The sequence below is a fragment of the Hemitrygon akajei genome, chromosome 26, assembly GCF_048418815.1.
Source record: "Hemitrygon akajei chromosome 26, sHemAka1.3, whole genome shotgun sequence".
In the NCBI taxonomy this organism is placed as follows: Eukaryota; Metazoa; Chordata; class Chondrichthyes; order Myliobatiformes; family Dasyatidae; genus Hemitrygon; species Hemitrygon akajei.
In genome coordinates this window covers 43,918,797-43,938,879 of record NC_133149.1, presented here as the reverse complement: position 1 = coordinate 43,938,879, position 20,083 = coordinate 43,918,797, and the positions used below count along the sequence as shown (strand labels likewise).

The 20,083-nt window shown below is 41.8% G+C and overlaps 1 protein-coding gene across 2 annotated transcripts in view; it reads right to left on the bottom strand.

The window, feature by feature from the left end:
* dscaml1 (Down syndrome cell adhesion molecule like 1) overlaps nt 1-20,083 on the bottom strand; it is a 673,508-nt gene that overhangs the window by 177,920 nt on the left and 475,505 nt on the right. For both annotated transcript variants that reach the window (XM_073030068.1, XM_073030069.1), the window contains 3 exons: nt 16,241-16,408; nt 10,628-10,698; nt 1,771-2,011 (listed from right to left, as the gene is read on the bottom strand). In XM_073030068.1, the coding sequence (XP_072886169.1) occupies nt 1,771-2,011; nt 10,628-10,698; nt 16,241-16,408 (480 nt within the window). The remainder of the gene's footprint in view (nt 1-1,770; nt 2,012-10,627; nt 10,699-16,240; nt 16,409-20,083) is intronic.

The window sequence follows — 20,083 nt, the reverse complement described above, 5'->3', positions numbered from 1 at the left end:
CTTATGGAAATTTCTCTTGAGTGTTGAAATCAAACTGGCATCCATCACTTCCACTGAAAGCTTCTTCCACACTTTCACCATCCTCCGAGTGAAGAAAATCCCCCGTGAGTGGGGATGGAGGAAGGTTCAATGCCTTTGCTGCTGCTTGTGCAAAGGGAAGGGAAGGGGATCGGGGTTCAATGTTTCTATCATTCATTCAATGGAGTTTCTTGTTTCATGGATGTCTGTGAAGAGTATGAATTTCAGGTTGTATACAATATACATTCTCTAATATTAAATGAACCTTTGAACCTTTCCTCTCCTATTCATGCAATCTCACTTTCCCACTAGTTTTCTTTGTAACCCATCATCCCATCATTCCCATCAACCCCTCACAGACTCCACTTACACACCAGGGCTGTTTACAATAGCTACTTAATTTCCCAATCTGCACGTCTTTGGGACATGGGAGAATGTCAGGCTGGAAGCTCAGTGCTCCAGCCTGAGTTCAATCCTGACCTTGGGTGCTGTCTAAGTGGTGTTTGTACGTTCTCCTGTATTGTATGGGTTTCATCCAGGTGTGGGTTGGTAGGTTAATTGGTCACTGTAAAATCCCCCATTGGTGATATGCAGGATATGGAAAGGAGAGGAGAAAGGAGTGGAGAGATTAACACGTTAGGGTAGAACTAGCATGAAGGGGTTCTTGATGGTTGGTACAAACATGATAGGATAAGTATGGCTTCACAAATCTGTGAAACCAGAGCACCCAGGAGAAACTCAGTCACAGGGAGAATGTGCAAACTCGAAAGAGACAGCACTTGAGTCCAGGTTTGAAGCCTGGTTCTCTGGTGCCGTGAGGCAGTGATTTTCCTCACTGTACCACTGTGTCACCAGTGTTTGGCATCTCTCAATGAGCTTGGAAAGTGTGAGTATCAACAACCAGACAAACTATAAATTCGCCGATGACACAACTGTTGTTGGCAGAATCTTAGATGGTGATGAGGAGGCATATGGGAGTGAGTTAGATCAGTTGATTGAGTAGTGTCACAACAGCAACCTTGCACTCAACGTCAGTGAGACCAAGGAATTGATTGTGGACTTCAGGAAAGGGAAATTGAGGGAACGCACACCAGTCTTCATCGAGGGATCAGCAGTGGAAATGGTGAGCTGTTTCAAGTTCCTTGATGTCAACATCTCTGAAAATCTATCTTGGGCCCAAGATATTGATGCAATTATGAACAGGGCACATCAGTAGCTATATTTCATAAGGAGTTTGAGGAGATTTGGCATGTCACCAAACAATCCAGCAAATCTCTCCAGGTGTACTGTGTAGAGCATTCTAACTGGTTGCATCACCATCTGGTATGGAGAGGCCACTGCACAGGATCAGCTCACTAGTCTCCGAGAACATCTTCAAAAGGCGATCCCTCAGAAAGGTGGCATCCATTATGAAAGTCCTTCACTATCTGAGACAATCCGTCTTCTCATTACTACCATTAGTGAGGTGGTACAGGAGCCTGAAGATGCAAACTTAACATTTTAGGAGCAGCTTCTTCCCCTCTGCCATCAGATTTCTGAATGATCCATGGACCCATGAACACAACCTCACTGTTTTGCTCTCTTTTTGCATTACATATGTATTATTTTATATTTCTGTTGTAACTTATTGTAATTTTATTGTATTGCACCATACTGCTGTTGCGAAACAACAGATTTCAAAACAAACTGCATGTCAGTGATAATAAACCTGATTCTGATTCAGACAGAGAACATTATGTTGGATTGACCTACCATCCTCAAGCGTTGTAGCATTGATTTCAGAAGAACTCGGTCCGGTGCCAGCTCGGTTAAATGCCTGCACGACAACGCCATACTGGGCAAACTTCTTCAGGTTGTCCAGTGTGTATACCTCGCTGTCTCCTGTTGCCTTCATCTCCACGATACTGTACTGCCCGTTGCTGCCAGGGCCGTTTTCCCGGTAGCCAATCTGGTAGCCCCGGATCACCCCATTCTGGAGTTCCTTCCTGGGTGCCTGAAGGTTGAAACACAAAGCTCTTGGTTACTCAGTGCTGCCCCAGATCTCAATTTCTGTTTCAAAGTTCAAATTTCAAAGTAACATTATAGAACCACACAGCAATACAACACAGAAACAGGCCCTTCAGCCCAACCAAGATGTCCATCTATGTTGTCCCATTTGACTGTGTTTGGCCCATTTACATCTAATATTTTACCATCTAGGTGTCTATCCAAGTGGCTTTTAAATGTTTTTTTTTGTGCTTGCCTCAACCACTCTCAGTATCTTAGCTCTTCACAAATCATAATGTGGGAATTGGAGGAAAATCTAGTCATTAAGAAGCCCAGTGAGCTGCAGTAGGCAGAAGGACATTGTTACTATCAAATTATGTACATGTTACCTTGAGATTCATTTTCTTGAAGGCATTTACAGGAAAATTAACAAATATAATAAAATTTATGAAAAACGATGTATAAGCAAAGACTTACAAACAATTAAATCAAAAATAAGTCAAAACAAGCAAACAAACCATAATACTGAAAACATGAATTGTAAATAGTTCTTGAAAATGAGTCTGTAGATAGACATATGGATGATAGAAAAATGTAAGGCTATGTAGCAGGGAAGGGTTAGGTTGATCTTAGAGTAGGTTAAAAGGTTGGCACAATATCGCAGGTCCGAAGGGCTGTAACGTTCTATGTTGTACTGTAGAACCAGTTCTGTGTAGTAGTGAGTGAAGTTATCAATGGTGGTTCAAGAGATGGACGGTTGAAGGCTAATAACTGTTCCTGAACTTGGTGTGTGGGTCCTAAGGCTTCTATGCCTTCTGCCTGATGATAATAGCAAAAAGAGGGCCTGGTCTGAATGGTGGGGGTTTATTTTGTGGTTAGTCAGCACAGGCTGCTCCCAGACTCCTAGACCAGAGAAAACACCCCCTCCCCCAAGTGACTCCAAGTGGTCACTGATTATAGTTAGAACAATGATTTTTAGATATTAGGCACATCAAGAGATTTGAGGTTAGTTCTGGAAAGTGTTACTGAGGTAAAAGATCAGCTATGACCTTATGGAATCTTATTGATGCTATTCAATAAGGTTTTATTGATCTTATCGAGCAAAAGGTACACAAGCCAGAATTTTCACATGTTCAAAGAGCAGGTAATTCCCTTCAACGATTCGGTTCTTGAGCCAACTGGCAAAAACCTAATCACTACAGTTTAGCAACATTGTAACCACTTTGATTATTTTCCACTAAAATGAGCTTTGTTTTTTTTTCTTTAGAAATGTTATAATTCATGTTTCTTTGTTTTTGTGAATGTGGCCTATCGGACAATATGTCCCCTGTGATGCTGCTGGAAATATGTTTTTCATTGCGCTTGTGCATATGAAAATAAACTCGACTATGAATGTGAGCGGGCACAAGGAATTGAATGGCCTAGATAGACTTCTATGTCTTAAGTTCTTCTGTGTTTATGTTTTGTCTTCAGAAAAGTCTCTTGGGGAGTAGACTGTAGGTCAAGATTCTGGAAAGTCCAACGCCAACAGCATTGTGGGATTTCATTCAGTGTAGTGGCTTGAGAATGCAGCTCAATAGCTCCTACTCAAGGGCAATTAGAGAGAAAATAAGATTAGATACATTAGCTTTAAATACACCCAATGACTTAGCCTCCACAGCCATCTGTGACAATGAATTCCACTCTGGCTAAAATGTGAAGGGATCAGACATCTGGAGGTCAGTTAACCAGAAACATTATGATTTATCTGTGTTCTTCAGATAGATCATTAGAGCATTATGATGATACTTAATGACTGGATTGTGGACAGGTGGGGAGGGGGAGGGTTTACATGCAGGTCTATGGCTGTATAGGCTGCCTATATGAAGCATCTCTTTACAAGGGGTCTCACATTGCCTGCTTAGATAATGCCTTAGAGTTGAATCTTCAGCCAAGATGCCCATCCAAGCTTCTTTCATCTGCTCGGCTGATGGTCTTGCAAATTGACGCTCCTGGCTGGTCTCAGCGCCTGTTTCATATTCTGACGTTCCTCCCTCTCACCGGATACTGTCTATGTTGTTCTGTAGCATGTAGCCACTACAACAAGCTGCTTAGCCACTCAGCCAACTGAGTGCAAGCAGGGGGAGCACCCCCTCGCCCCCGACAGACAAAGGGAGTAGGATGGCATGTTCCACAGCTACCCTGACGCCCTCACAGCATCCTCACTGGGTCATTTTAGTGGGAAATTGTGCAAGAAACAATGGAATTAGAGGCAGCTCTTGTCCCTCCGGTTGCTGAAAACATCAGGATAAAGGAATGATGATGGAATACTTGGTGTTCACCGCTATTAAATTCTTCTCAGCATCCAGGGCCAGCTGGGCATTCAGACAGCGGAAACCCTCTCCGTGCAAGAAATGATGCGAGTTGCTAATCAGAGGGTTTCTGGCAGCTGACAGGTGGCTGTGCTCATGGGAAGCCAGCGTTGTTGGCAAATCCTGGTGCCTCAGGAGGCACTGACATCAAGTAAGACCTTTCCTTTGTGAGTCAAGTCCCGGTTAAGTTCTCTGGTGTCTTGGCAAACTGAGAAGACCATAAGACATAGGAGCAGAATTAGGCCATTCAGCCCATCGAGTTTGCCCCACCATTCAATCATGGCTTATTCTGGATCCCACTCAACCCCATACACCTGCCTTCTTGCCATATCCTTCGATGCCCTGACCAATCAGGAAACGATCAACTTCCGCCTTAAAAATACCTATGGACTTGGCCTCCACTGCAGTTTGTGGCAGAGATTTATTACTCTCTGGCTAAAAATAATTCCTCCTTATCTCTGTTCTAAAAGGTCGCCGCTCTATTTTGAAACTGCCCTCTAGGTCTGGATGCCCTCAGCATAGGATACAGCCTTTCCACATCCACCTATCTAGTCCTTTCAGCTTTCGGTAGGTTTCAATGAGATCCCCCACATTCTTCTAAATTCCACTGAGTACAGGCCCAAAGCTGCCAAATGCTTTTCACATATTAACCCTTCATTCTCGGAATCATACTCGTGAACTTCCTCTGAACTCTTTTCAGAAATGTGGTGTGGCTCCACCATCACTGCCTAGAATGATCCAGTAGCCGAGAGATTAAGCATCACCAACGTGCTGATCTCCAAAGTGGGAATGAAGGTGAGCTGGCAGGAAGACACTCATCTCAGAGGTGGGAGGCATAAAGAACGAGAGGGTCGATTGTTGGAGTCTTCTTTTCAGAGTAGAAAGTACAGGGGTATGTATAAAATATTGAGGGGTATGAATGGAGTGAGCATGCACAGTCTTTTTTCCAAGGGTTGGACAATCAACCGATTAGAGGACGTAGGTTAAGGGTGAAAGGGAAGAGATTTAATTGGAACCTGAGGGACAATTTTTTTCCACTCACAAGGTGCTGCATATTTGGAATGAGCTGTCAGCAGGTTCAGGTGGGTACAATCACAACATATAGAAGGTATTTGGATAGATACATGGATAGGAAGGGTATAGAGCAAAGGTTCCCAACCTGAGGCTGATGAACCCCTTGCTTAATAGTATTGGTCCATGACATAAAATAGGTTAGGAACCCTGATTTTGAGGGATATGGGCCAAATGTGGGCAAATGGGCCAAGCTCAGCTGGGAATCTTTGTCAACATGGATCAGTTGGGCTGAAGGGGCTGTGTTTGTGCTAGAATATTCTATGAATCTAGATGTCAAATAACAGAAGGCATATAGTAGCTTTAAGGTGAGAGGGGATAGGTTTCAAGGTGATTTATCTGGCATATTTTATTTACACAGAGACTGGTAGGTGTTCAGAATGTGCTGCTAGTGAAAGTGAAGGAAGCAGATATGAAAGTGGTATTTAGACAGGCACAAGATCAGGCAGGAAATGGAAGGATAGGGATCACGTAAAGGCAGAGGGGGTTAGTATAATTTGGCAGCAGACTTGCTCAGCACAGATATGGTGGGCTGAAGGGCTTGTTTTTGTGCTGGTCTGTTCCATGCTCTGTGATCTATCTCAGTGATGGCAGATGTTGACAATCGGAACTTCCCAATGGCTTGTCCATCAGATTGTTTCAGGGAGGATGTGTGCAAGACGAGCTTTTCACTGTACCTTGGTACATATGCCAATAATAAATTAATTCCAGTTCCAATTACTGGGAATGGGCTCTTCCCAAATCTGAGCCTCCTGCTCCCAGGTTGCTGACCCTCCCCGAGGTGCTGGCTGCTGGTTAATATGGTGGGGCAGCAAATAGACCTGACAGCTCCAAAAACACACATTCCATCTGTCTGTGTAGAGTTTGCACAATCTCCCTGTCGTCTCCAGTCTCCTCCTTTGCACCTTGGTCCCGGAGGAACATTGTTTCGTTGAGCTGTATACATGTGTACGGCTGAATGACAATAAGCATGAACTTCTACATCCCAAAGAAGTGCAGGTTGGTAGGTGAGATGGCTGTGTAGGTGAGAGTTAGAATTGGGATGAGTTGATGGGAATGTGGAGAGAATACAAGTCCTCCCTGGGTTACAATGGGGTTATAGAACATAGAAATATCTTGCACATCACAGGCTCTTGGGCCCACAAAGTTGTGCCAGCTATGTAACCTACTCTAGAGACTGCCTAGAATTTCCCTACCACATAGCCCTCTATTTTTCTAAGCTCCTTGTACCTATCTAAGAGGCTCTTAAAAGACACTATTGTATCCACCTCCACCACCACTGCTGGCAGTGCATTCCACACACCCACCACTCTCTGTGTGAAAAACTTACCCCTGACATCCCCTCAGTACCTATTTCCAAGCACTTTAAACCTATGTGTCCTCTAGTGCTAGGCATTTCAGCCCTGGAAAAAAACCCTCTGGTTATCCACACGATCAATGCCCCTCATCACCTTATACACCTCTATCAGTGCCTCTCATCCACTGTCGCTCCAAGGAGGAAAGGTCAAGTTCACTCAACTTATTCTTATAATTTACGCCCTCCAATCCAGGCAATATCCTTTTAAATCTCCTCTGCACTCTCTCTATAGTATCCACATCCTTCCTGTAGTGAGGTGACCAGAACTGGTAACCTAATGTTATATAGGTTTAACATTACCTCACAGCTCTTGAAATCAGTCCCATGGTTGATGAATGCCAACACACCATACACCGTCTTAACAACAATGTTTCCTTACTTTCTGAAGGAGCCTTGCATGGGGAACCTTATCAAATGTCTTACTGAAATCCATATACATTACATCCACTGCTCTACCTTCATCAACAGCTTTGGGCTTCCATTGAACTGTTTGAATTCAATGTCTGAGTCTCCAGGAAAAGAGAATCTAATGAGTTACTTCCCTCTGAGTGAAGGGATTTTCTCTGTTTCAGTTTAAAATGGCCTACCCTTAATTTCAATCTGTGACCTTCAGTGTCCACCCCCAGAGGGAGAGGAAACATCTTTGCTGCACTCCCTCTGTCCATCCCTCTGGTGATTTTGTACATTTATATAAGGTCACATCTTATCTTGCATGGAGTTTGGAGAATAGAGCCCTCACCTACTCACTCTCACCTCCTATGACAAATTCAAGTCTGGAGAACCAGTCTGGAGAATCTTCCTGTACTATGTTACAAATGTATCTTTTGTTAGGTACAGAGACAAAAATTGTAAATGACTGAATTCACCAAGACCCTAACTAATTGTAGTAAGATATTTTTACTCTGTATCCAAATCTTAAGAGTCACAGAGTGATACAGCATGGAAACAGGCCCTTTGGCATTGAGTCCACACTGACCATCACACACACAGTTACAGGAACCGTACATAGTAATTCCAGTTTATTCTTCCCACATGTTGATCAGCTGTCCCCAGATTCTACTACTCAAATGCACACTAATGGGATTTACAATGGCAAACTAAATAACCAACCTGCATATCTTTGGGATATGGAGGAAACCAGAGAACACAGAGGAAGCCCACCCAGCCAAAGGGAAATTGTGCAAACTCCACACCGATAGTGCAAAATTTCTCACAGCCGGGTTGGGAATGAACCCGGGTCTCCATGTCAACTAGCTCTACTACTGTGCTGTCCTTCTTCTTGTGACTAAGGTCAACTTATCTTTTGCCTTCCTGATTACTATTTGCTGAATTTTGAAGTGAATTTTTGATGACTTGTGTAAAAAGACAGCAATTTCTTTAAAATGTTGAAGTGAATTTTTGATGACTTGTGTAAAAAGACAGCAATTTCTTTAAAATGTCATTTTTTCTGAGTTTGTCATCATACTCTGTATTCCTCTGCTGTGTCTGTGTGTGTGTGTGTGTGTGTGTGTGTGTGTGCGTGTGCGCATGTACATGCATGTGTGGAAGAGACAGGCAAAATGTTATGCTCATCAAGACCTTGTTCAAAAAAACCACACTGAAAATTTGTGAAAACCAAGAACGAAGAGGGACTTTTGTTATATGTAACAAATTCCGAAGTCAATCTAATTGATAATAATATTTTGCTTCAGGGTATTGAAAAGCCTGCACCTACAGGGAACGGTTTTGGATATAAATTCCTTTGTCCCTGTTCATAATAGAAATCTGCTCTGTAAAGGTGTCACAGTGATGTTACCGTTGCTTGCCACCTTACCCTCCTGGGTCATGGCAGTGCCACAGTTGGTGTCAAGAGGGATCTGTGTGACACTAGCTTGAATAGTTTCTGAAATAAATTGAACAGAGTGTTTTCTTTTTCCCTATCAAATTAAATCAGATAGAAAACCTCCTCACAGCCTTGGATTGTCCATCAGAATATAGTATATGTACACATTTCCCAAATTAAGATGTTTCTTGGAAGATCCATAAGGAAGTTCTGTGCTCCCTGTGTCTATTGAAATCCCATTAACAGTATTTACTTTAGTTCTACTTTAAATTAACTGGTACATATTATCCAGCAGGCAATCTCAAATAGATACTGTTCACCATTTCCCTATTGATTTTTCTCTATTTATATAATCAAAACCTTACTTAAACATGCTTTGCGTTAATTATACAGAGTTGTAAGCATTGCTTTTTATTGGCTCATTCCTTCTTTGAACCTCCATTTGCTTCTTCATTGCTGCTTCTTTTTTCTTCTTTCTCTCGCTCCCCAGTGTTAAAATATCCCATGTCTGACTTTGGACCTGACTCACTTAAGTCAAGAAAGTTCTGGTTTTGAGTCCATCTTTGTGAATCCCAACTTCACAAAGTTCTCTTGTTGTGGCCTATCTCGTGATAGATACTGGAGGCACAATAAACTGCAGATGCTGGAATCTGGGGCAACAAATTCACTGCTGGAGGAACCAGATGAAAGGTCCCAACCGAAAATGCTGACTATCCATTTCCCTCCACAGGTGCTGCCTGACCTGTTGAGTTCCTCCAGCAACTTGTTTTTCTTTGCTGGTAACAGATCCTGCTTTATCATGACCATCCTGCTCCAATACCACATGCCTCAATCACTTCTTCTCAGCTGATACTTCAGCAATATAGCAGTTAAAAAGGGCAGCACGGTAGCATAACAATTTGCATAACACCTTACAGCTCCAGTGATCACCGATCGGGGTTCAATTCCTGACGCTGTTTGTAAAGGAGTTTGTACATTCTCTCCATGACAAAATGGGCTTCCTCTGGGTGTACTGGTTTCTTTCCACATTCTAAAAATATGTTTGAATTACCATGAGTAAATTGTTGGCATATTATTGGCACTAGAAACATAGCAGGACTTGTGGGTTGCCCTTAGCATATCCTCAGACTGTGCTGGTCGTTGAAGCAAACAAAGCATTTCACTATATATTTCAATGTACAAGTGACAAATAAAGCCAATTTTTATCTAATATTAAATATAAATTGGTAAAGGGACATATAATGAATGCTTTAGGTCAAAGGCCCTCCATCGGTGAGCTCTGAGAATGGATCCGTTAACTCTGTTTTTCTGTCTACACAGATGCTGCCTGACTTGCTGAGTGTTTGCAATGGTTTTGTTTTTATTTCAGATTTTCAGTCTTTTAAAATTATAATCTAAACACTGTGGCCTTTAACAATGCAAAACATCTGAAGATGTATTCCAAAAATAACATTATTGAGAACGTTCTTGAAACTGTGTGATAAAGCTGTCAAAGGTTAGGCTAGGAATAGTCTATTCCTATTGGAATCCTATTGTGTACAAATAGGCTGCCACTCTCCCTGCATTCCAACAACTTCACTTCAAAGCTTCTTCAACTGTGTAAACCAAACTGGAATGTTGTGAAAGAGATGAGAGAAGTGCAGTGGGAATGGATCATACCCTAGTTGGAAGGTGCAGGAAGCTGAAAGGGAACAAAATCAATTTGTAACAGCCCAGTCTTGAGTTGAAGGTGACCTTAAGGAATTCTCCTGGTGCTTTCCCAGCTGCTGAGTGTGTGCCCAGACTAGGCTATGAGGACCAATCTTTGCTGAGTGCCGTGTGACATGTCTCAAATTCTGTGGAATTCTGTTTCTGTGGAACCCACAGAATCACACCAGAGGGAAAAAAAATGAGACTGGAAAGCATAGGAAATTGAGGAAGGACTTTTCCCACCACAGACACTGTTCGTTTAGATACAATGTATGGAAATGAGCAGAAACCTTGCAGCTCCACTGAGGAGCAATAGGAGAAGAATAAAATTACCTTCCAGGTCACTCTGATGCTCTGAGATGTGACAGGCTCTAATATGACATCCATGGGTGGGCCATCCGGAGCTGAAAGAGAGGAAATGAGGATCCAGTGTTATATACTGTATATATGGATGAGATGTTCCCATAGGGTCACTTGCCAACACTTCAGGCACAAACAATATTTGATTGTCCAAGGTGGATTTTTCCGCTTATGGTTTCAAACACAAGTTCTGTATTAAGTTCAGCCCTGATGAAGGGTCATGGCCCAAATTATCGACTATTTATTCCCCTCTGTAAATGCTGCCTGACCTGCAGAGTTCCTCCTGAATTTTGTGTATGTTGCTTTGGATTTCTCGCATCTGCAGAATCTGCCTTTACATGCGCTCACATGGGAAATAGACCCAACAACCTCTCATGTGTACATGAAGTGCACAGGACTCAACAGTAGCTATGGCATGGTAGAAAGCATTTCGACTGGTCACATCACCACTTGATATGGAAGCTCCAACGTGCAGGATCGATAAAAAGCTGCAGAGTTGTAGTCTCAGCCAACTCCATCAGAGATACAATGCTTCCCACCACATCTTCAAGAGGCAGTACCTCAGGAAGACAATATCCATCATTAAGGACACTCAGCAATCAGGACATGTCTCTTCTCATTGCTACCATTGGGAAGGAGGTACAGGAGCCTGAGGAGCTACATTCAACTTTTAAGGAATAGTTTCTTCCCCTTTGCCATCAGATTTCTGAACAGTCCATGAACTCATGAGCACTACCTCACTAATCCTCTTTTGCACTATTTACTTTGTAAGTAATAGGGTTTACAAATGAAGTCCAGGTTGGTTCTTCAGTACAGTACCGAGGAAGCACTGCATAGTTGGAGATGCTGTCTTTCAAGTAAGATGTTAAACTAAAGCTTGCTCTGGCGAATGGGAAAAGAACAAGGCAGTCTGCAGACATGCATTGTGTTCTCCTAGACAGCCCTCATTTCTCACCGAACACTCACAAAACCTACTGTTGTGTTATTTACCGCAGTCTGCTGACTACGATATTTTGGATTAGAACAAAGAATGAGCTTCAAGACTGCACTAGTCATGAAGTCCCCTGAGACTTCCTGCAAACACAAAGCATTCCTTATATGTGCAAACCCTTTGCTTCTTTGTCTCAACCACAGATCAAGAGTTTTATGGACATTCTTAAAAAACACTGTATTTGCCACTGCTTCGCACCAAATTTTAGTTTTATAGTTGTGGTGAATAAATTTTGTTTCTGTTTTGCATTCCCCAGCTGTTGTCTTCACTGAAATATAATCAAAATCCATAAAAGCAGGTAAGACAGTTAGAAAGAATGGTAATTGACAACAGCTTAATTTCAATGTCCACAGGTTACAGAAAGTTCCTGAAATATATATATTTTTCAAATAAATAAAAGACATCTTTATCAAAAAGAGGGAGTTAATTACAACTCAGGTTGAAGTACTAAACAGTGAGTATGAAGGAATGATTATTTCACGCTTCAATTAAGAACAAAGATTTTTATGTCTGGATTAACGGAAGGAGGGAAGCAACTAGGTTACATGTACTACTGACTCTTTTCTGCTAAATACCCCAGGTGAAAGTAGAATTAATCTTTGCCTTCATGCCTTCTGCAAGTAGGCATACAAATGAAGAACTTCCCTTGGGTCAACAACCAGAGAGCCACCAAAACCATAAGCCCATAAGATATAGGAGCGGAATTAGGCCATTTGGCCCATTGAGTTTGTGCCACCATTTCATCATGGCTGATCCAATTTTCCTCTTAGCTCCAATCTCCTGCCTTCTCCCCATATTTCTTCATGCCCTGACCAATCAAGAATCTATCAACCTCTGCCTTAAATAAACATAAAGACTCAGCATTACAGGTTATTTACAGTTTAACATGTGATGTCTTTGAACAAACAACAAAGATTCACCAAGCAACCAAACTGCTGCCTATCAACAGAAGCGTCAAACAACCAATTGAAGAAACCTCTCGTGACCATAAACACAGCAGCAAAAGAGTCAAGACTCTACATGACCACGTGGCAATGTATCGCCCATGGACAAGTAGTAGCTTGACTAATTCAATCATTCTCTTATTCTCAGGTTATGCTTTGAAAGCCACTTCATCTCTGGTAAATTGCTGCATTGCCAATTAAAGTTCCAGTGGCAACATGCCCAATTAACAATCATCTCTGGAGCTTCATCACAGGTGCAACACTGTATATTGGCTTCATTGGTGACCTCTTACACCTGAGTCACAGAACTCTGGGTTCCAATGAATTGAGTAGGAAAGTCCAGGCCCATAGTTGATTAGGACTACATGTCAAAAGTGCCATCTTTCATACAACATATTTAACTAAAGTGTTGTTTGCTCTCTCACTAAAGATTCCATAGGGGCTACTACAGGGGTAAAAGTAACCTAACTTTCTTATTGATAAGGTTGTATAATTAACACTGCCATTTTAAATCATGTGTACTGATTGTGTCAGCTGGTTTCTCACTGATAAACACTGTACCATCCATACTGGTTTCTTTTTACTCCTGCATGCCTCCAAAGAACAGGGAGGATATCCCCAGAGTCCTGGACAATAATCATCCATCAATCAGCATTACTAAAAGTAGATTATCAGCCCATTATCCTGTGGTTGCTGGTCAGGACTTATTGCATGCAAGTTGGCTGATCTATTCCCCACACTCCAACTATGAATACAGGGTCAGAGTACTTCGCTGGCTGTGAAGTTCTCTGTGCCATGAAAAACAGTGTCTCTCTTTCCTAGTGTCCAATGATTTCACTATTCTCAGTCCTATTTTCTGGCTTATTTCAGAGCCCTTTTTAAAATAAGGTATTGTTGCTTGCTGTATGTTGGCTGTGTGTTGTTCTGCTGTACATTGTAGGCATGCTATGTTGGCGCTGGAATGTATGGTGACATTCGCAGGCTGTCCTAACACATCCTCATATCGTGTTGGTTTCTAATGCAAATGACATATTTATTTGTGCCTTGATGTACACATGATTAATAAATAAATCTAAATCTATTTATATATATTTCAATGCTTTATAGCCAATGAAGCACTTTTGAAGTAACAAACAGTGAATGCAGGAAACACTCAGCAGGTCAGACAGTATCTGTAGAGGGAGAAAAAGATTTAGTGATTCAACCCTTCAACAGAACTGACTTTTCTTCAGATTTGCAGCATCTGCAGGTTTTTAATTTTGAGTTTGTCATGGCTGTAAGGTAGCAAGTGTGGCAAACAATTTGCAAATTTTGCAAACAACAATAACCAGGAATTATGTTTATAACAAGGTTTTTGATGGAGCAAGCATTGGCCAGGACACTGAGGAGAACTCATTTACTCTTTGCTAATGTACAGCCATAGTGTGTGCTATCCGCCTGAGAGCATCTCATCTGGAAGTTATCACCTGAAACAATAAGCACCTTATTGGCATTATTGTGCTGGAGTTTTTGCATTGGTAATTTGGGAACTATAGGTGCAGGGATAGAGCCCAGGTCATCCAATCACCTTTCTTCCTGTGAAGTGGAACTTAATACCTAACAGTTGAATATATCAGTCATGGCAATCCAATTCTGGTTAAATAATTGGTTCATATTTGTATTCTTTTCCTTACACCACAGGTATCCTGGAAGTTAACCTATCAAAGAGAATATTATAATTAATATGACTTCCAAATCTACATATAGCCATTACCATCACTTAAGGTGATGGAATTTAAAATCGTGGTTTAAAAAATCAGTGACCTTGAGGACAGACTGCACAGAGTACCTTGATCTGGTGAATTTATTTGAGAAAGTTAAGCCTGTTTCTTACTGAAATAATGATCAAGTTGGTCCAAAGATAGGCACCATATAGCAATAATCCAGACAGAGGGATTGTTTCTAATGCAGAAGTCCACACAACTCCAGACTGTAGCTTCCGGCATCAAGTCTAGACAAATATCCTCAGATTCCTGTTCAGCACCGAGGAGAACTCCCTGCGTCGATCTTGCACCCCGTGGCCCTCTGCACTGTTTATTTTCAAACTGAACAAATTCTAGACTAGAGTTTGAGTAAATAAGAGAGAGGTGACCTGATGAGTTAAGGGGACATGTGCTGGGTGCGAGCTGAGAGTGACAAGAGAATAACAGAACTCTAGACTGTTTTGGTGAATTTTATCCTGGAAATTGACCCTTTTTCAAACTGAAGGCTTAATGATGTTGCATTACAATTAAGCACCGTATAACATTAATTAGACTAGAGAGATCTCTGAAACCAGCCCTCATCGCTTAAGAGTCTCAGAGAGGGCAATCAACTCTCCTTTCATAATCCGGGTTAGCAGCCTTACACCTTAGCAGTCCATTATTGCAATCGGATGACTGATTATTCAAAGCATTGCTTGATTGCAATAAGGAAAGTAAAAAAAAATGTGATTGCCCAATGATTCAGTAAGTGGACACAATGTCCAATGTCGATCTTTGCCTGGTGCTGAGCTTACTTATCTCAGCTGTCATAAGAAAGCTTGGTCTCTGTTTCTCCAAGGAAAAAGAAAGAGAAAACTAACCCAGGGTGATGGTGCATTGTCCCTATGGTATAGAAACACATAGATGACAAGTGAAAACAAAACTGGATGTGCCTCATAGTCAAACAGGCTGTAGACATCCTCAGTGGGTGCCTGGAACCAAATCCCTGCACCCTTAGATCTATTCAGGATGGTCAAGGCTGTTAAACAGTGGCATTAAGGCCTTCTCTATCTTGGCAACTCAAGCACTCATTTAGATACTTTTTAAGTGTCGTGGGCGATTCCACCTTCACCCCACCCTCAGGCAGGGAGTTCCCAATTCCATCTGCATTCCAGCCAATAAAAAGATCTTCCTCGAATCTCTCCTAAGCACCCCTTCCTTACTTTAAACATCTCTGCTATGGAGAGAAGTTTCTTATTATTTCATTGAGCTACAGCAGAGAACAGGCCCTTCTGACATTCGAGTCCACACCACCCATTTAATCTTAGCCTACTTTACAATGGCCAATGAACCTACCGACTGACGTCTTTAGAATGTGGGAGGAAGCCGGAGAACCTGACGGAAACCCATGCGGTCACGGGGAGAACATACAAACTTCTTACAGGCAGCAGCGGCAATTGAACCTGGGTCACTGGTAACCACCACACTTCCACGCCACACCAATTCTTGCTCTTTAACCTGTTTATTCTTCTCAAAATTTTGCAATGATCTTAAACCTGTGTCCTCTAATTGCTGACCTGCTACTGGAGACAGACTCTCCAACAAAATATTGACACCATCTATCAAATCTGCTCTTAGTACTGAGTGCAGACTTCAATTCCCTCCCCTGTTAATTGAAATCTTTCATCTGGCACCATTTTAGAAAAACACTAACTCCTTTCAAATCCCTAAAGTATGTTGCCCTATCCAAAAGTACGCAGCTCAGATTTGAACACAATGCATCAGCACCTTAAAATCAAGTTAAATAATGATTTAGTGTAACTTCCCTTTCAACATTAACCACATTCTCTCAACAAACTGAAGCAGGGTATAGGGACAGCTTCAAATCTGGACAATTTGACTTTAGTGGATAGTGGTTCTGATTTGGTACCTGCTTCCTCTGTGCTGACAGTTAATTCTTTGCTTGATTCACTTCTGCCGATCTTGTTGAATGAGTAGATCCTTATACTGTAGACGGATGCTGGGTGCAGATCCACAATGTTGGCCTGGTTTATGGTTGGGTTGATATTCCGAGTACTCTGCTTTAAGTCCCATGAGTCTGTTGGTGAGAGAAGGAGCAATTGTTTTTTTTAATAGGATCTTATATAATGAAATTTGAACCCAGAAGATAATGATGAAAAATTTCTGAGACAATAATTTCAACTTTAAGGCTTGTATCTTAACACCCCAACCTTACATTCCTACATTAAATGGTGACTGTCCTTTAGGAGTAATTAATTGCCTATAAAAGAATTTGGGAAATCCAGAGGTTATGAAAGGTGTGACACAGATGTAAATATCTCCCTTTGAACAGCTTGTTTCTATACACCTGAAATCAGCAGGAACACCATGTGCTTCTAGACTGAGTATTGACATTGGGAACGGGATTGGTATTAGTTTATTGTTGTTTCATGTACCAACTTACAATGGAAAAGCTTGTCTTGCAAACTGTTCATACAGATCAAATGATTACACACTACATTGAGCTAGAACAAGATAAAACAATAACAATGCAGAATAAAATGTAAAAGCTACCAAAAAGTGCAGTGCAAGTAAATGATAAGGTGCAAGATCATAAGAAGGTAGACTGTGCGACCAAGACTCTATCTTATTGCAACCGTGGGACAGAAGCATGGCGATACGTGCTTTCAAACTATTGTATCTTTTGATCAATGAGAGAGAGGAGAAGAGAGAATGTCTGGGGTGGTTGGGATCTTTGATTGTGCTGGCTGCTCTACTGAGGCAATAAGAAGTATAGATATGATTCATCAAGAGAAGGTTGGTTGCTGGAATGTGCTAAGCTGTGTCCACAACTCTCTGTAGTTTCCTGTGGTTCTGTGCAGAGCAGCTGCCATACTGAGCCATTTTGCATACAGACTGAATGCTTTTTATGGTGCATCGATAAAACTTGGTAAGAGCCAATAGGAATATGCCGAACGTTTTTAGCTTTCCAAGGAAGTAGAGGCATTGGTGAGCTTTTTTGATTGTGCCATCAACATGGTTGGACCAGGATAAGCTATTGGTGATGTTCACACCAAGAAATTTGAAGCTCTCAAACACAACACCGTTGATGTAGACAGGAGCATGTGCACCACCCCTCTTCCTAAAGCCAATGACCAGCTCTTTTGTTCTGCAGACACTGAGGGAAAGGTTGCTGTCATGACACCATGTCCCTAAGCTCTTGATTCCCTTGTACTCCAATTCATTGTTATTTGCGATATGGCCCACTAGTGTAGTATCATCAGCAAACTTGTAGACAGAGTTGGACCATAATCTGCATGAACCATTCCCATTTCAGGAAAGTCTTAATTCCAAGATGCTTCAATCAAGTCATCAGATAATCCAAGATTTTAGTCAGGGAAGTTCTGTTATTTAACGAAAGTTACTCAATTCAAATAATCACTTCAGTGAAAAAGAGGGTCAAGTTAATTGGTCAGATTTTAAGGGTTGCATGCTTGACAGCATAACATTTGCAATCCTGATGGTTCAGCATGACATGGGTCAGAGAGAATCCACCTTTCTCTAATTTAGTTTAGTATTATGCGCTCTGAATTGATGATCCAGAGACATGTATTTGAATTTCCCCACAGCTACTGAATTTAAATTGAAGTCTGTAAATAAATCTAGAACAGAACACTAGCATTATTGATGGAGGACCATGAAGTACCAGACGGTTGTAAACAAAAATCATCTCTTTTATTAGGTCACTCCAAGCATGATTCTGCTCTCCTTAATGACTCTGGTCTACATGTGCCTCTTGGGGTACCTGAACTGTACCAGATCGATTGCAAAAATGTGGCAAATCTGCATGTGGGCAATGGATTGCGCGGTGAATCAACTGGGCCTCCTACATGTGGAAGGCCCCTTTCTTTGTACATGGGCTTTCAAGAGCACATTCTTATCTTGGCGGGCCTGGTTCATCACTCCTATGCTGTAAGTTGTCAACTGTGTACTGTGGCTAAAGGTGACTCAGTCAAAACATTTAATCCTACTGCTCCATTGTTGTTTTTGCTTTACACATATATAGCACTACCAATGGCAGTCAACTCTTAATCACCTTCAGCAAGAGCCTAGCAAGTCACTAAGTTCAGCAGACAACAACAAATGGGAGGTTCTGTCAGTAACATCTAACCCTCTTTAATTCATAAAAATAGCAAATGTACTGTGTTTCCATCTGGTATGCACCATTCTCTGGTCTAAAGATCATGCAAAATATCCCAGTGCAACTGGGAGTGACATTCTAGCTCTTGTGGGTGTAGCCTTGGCACTGCTTTATACCCCCTCCTTCACTATGCCCAATACTCTACACTTGTGGAGATAACAATGGCAGACCTCACAGAGTCATACAACATGAAAAAGGACCTTCAGCACAACTCATCTATGCCAATCAAGATGCCCACCTATGCTAGCTCCTTTTGCTTATACAGTATTTGGCCTCTATACCTTTCCTGTCCATGTACATGTTCATATGTCTTTGAAAGTTTGTTTTTGGCACTGAAATTGGTGTGCTATTGTCACATCCATTGAGGTACAGTGAAAAGCTTGTCTTGCATACTGTTCGACCAGATCAATTCATTACACAGTGCACTGAAGTAGAACAAGGTAAAGCAATAACAATGCAGAATAAATGTAACAGCTCCAGAGAAAGTGGTAAACAATCAAGTGCAAGATCATAACAAAGTGGATTGTAAGATGAAGAGTCCATTTTATACCAGGGAACCATTCAATAGTCTGTACCTGCCTCAACCACTTCCTCAGGCAGCTTGTTCTATATAACCACCAGCCTCTATGTAAAATAGATGTCCCTTAGGGCCCTTTTAAAATTTTCACCTCTTATATTAAATTTAAGCCCTTGTGTACTTAATTATCATTTGCCCTCCAAAAGTTAAGCAATCCTAATTTCCATCTATGCTGTGGTGGTGTTTAATGGGAGGGGGATGTTTCTTTAAGTTCTGGAAGCTTGTCCATGTAGGTCTGAACAGGTGCCAGTTACCAATAGAATGATGTATTGGCAATGGCCAACTGAGAAATGAATGCCATTTGTAGCAAATTTAATCTACATCCAGTGACCACTTTATTAGGTACACCAGTACATCTCCTCATTAATACATATATCAAATCAGCCAATCATGTGGCAGCAATTCAATGAATAAAAGCATGCAGACATGGTCAAGAAGTTCAGTTGTTGTTCAAAACCAACATGAGAATGGGGAAGAGAGGCGATCTAAGTGACTTTGACCATGGAATGATGATTGGCGCCAGATGGGGTGATTTGAGTATCTCAGAAACTGCTGATGTCCTGGGATTTTCACACACAACAGTCTCTAGAGTTTACAGAGAATGGTGTGAAAAACAAGAAAAAACATCCAGTGAGTGGCAGTTCTGTAGGCAAAAACACCTTGTGAGGATGCTGAGGATGTTCTACGAGGCTGTGGTGGCCAGTGCTATCATGTTTGCTGTTGTGTGCTGGGACAGCAGGCTGAGGGTAGCAGACACCAACAGAATCAACGAACTCATTCGTAAGGCCAGTGATGTTGTGGGGGTGGAACTGGACTCTCTGACGGTGGTGTCTGAAAAGAGGATGCTGTCCAAGTTGCATGCCATCTTGGCCAATGACTCCCATCCACTCCATAATGTACTGGTTAGGCACAGGAGTACATTCAGCCAGAGACTCATTCCACCGAGATGTAACACTGAGCGTCATAGGAAGTCATTCCTACCTGTGGCCATCAAA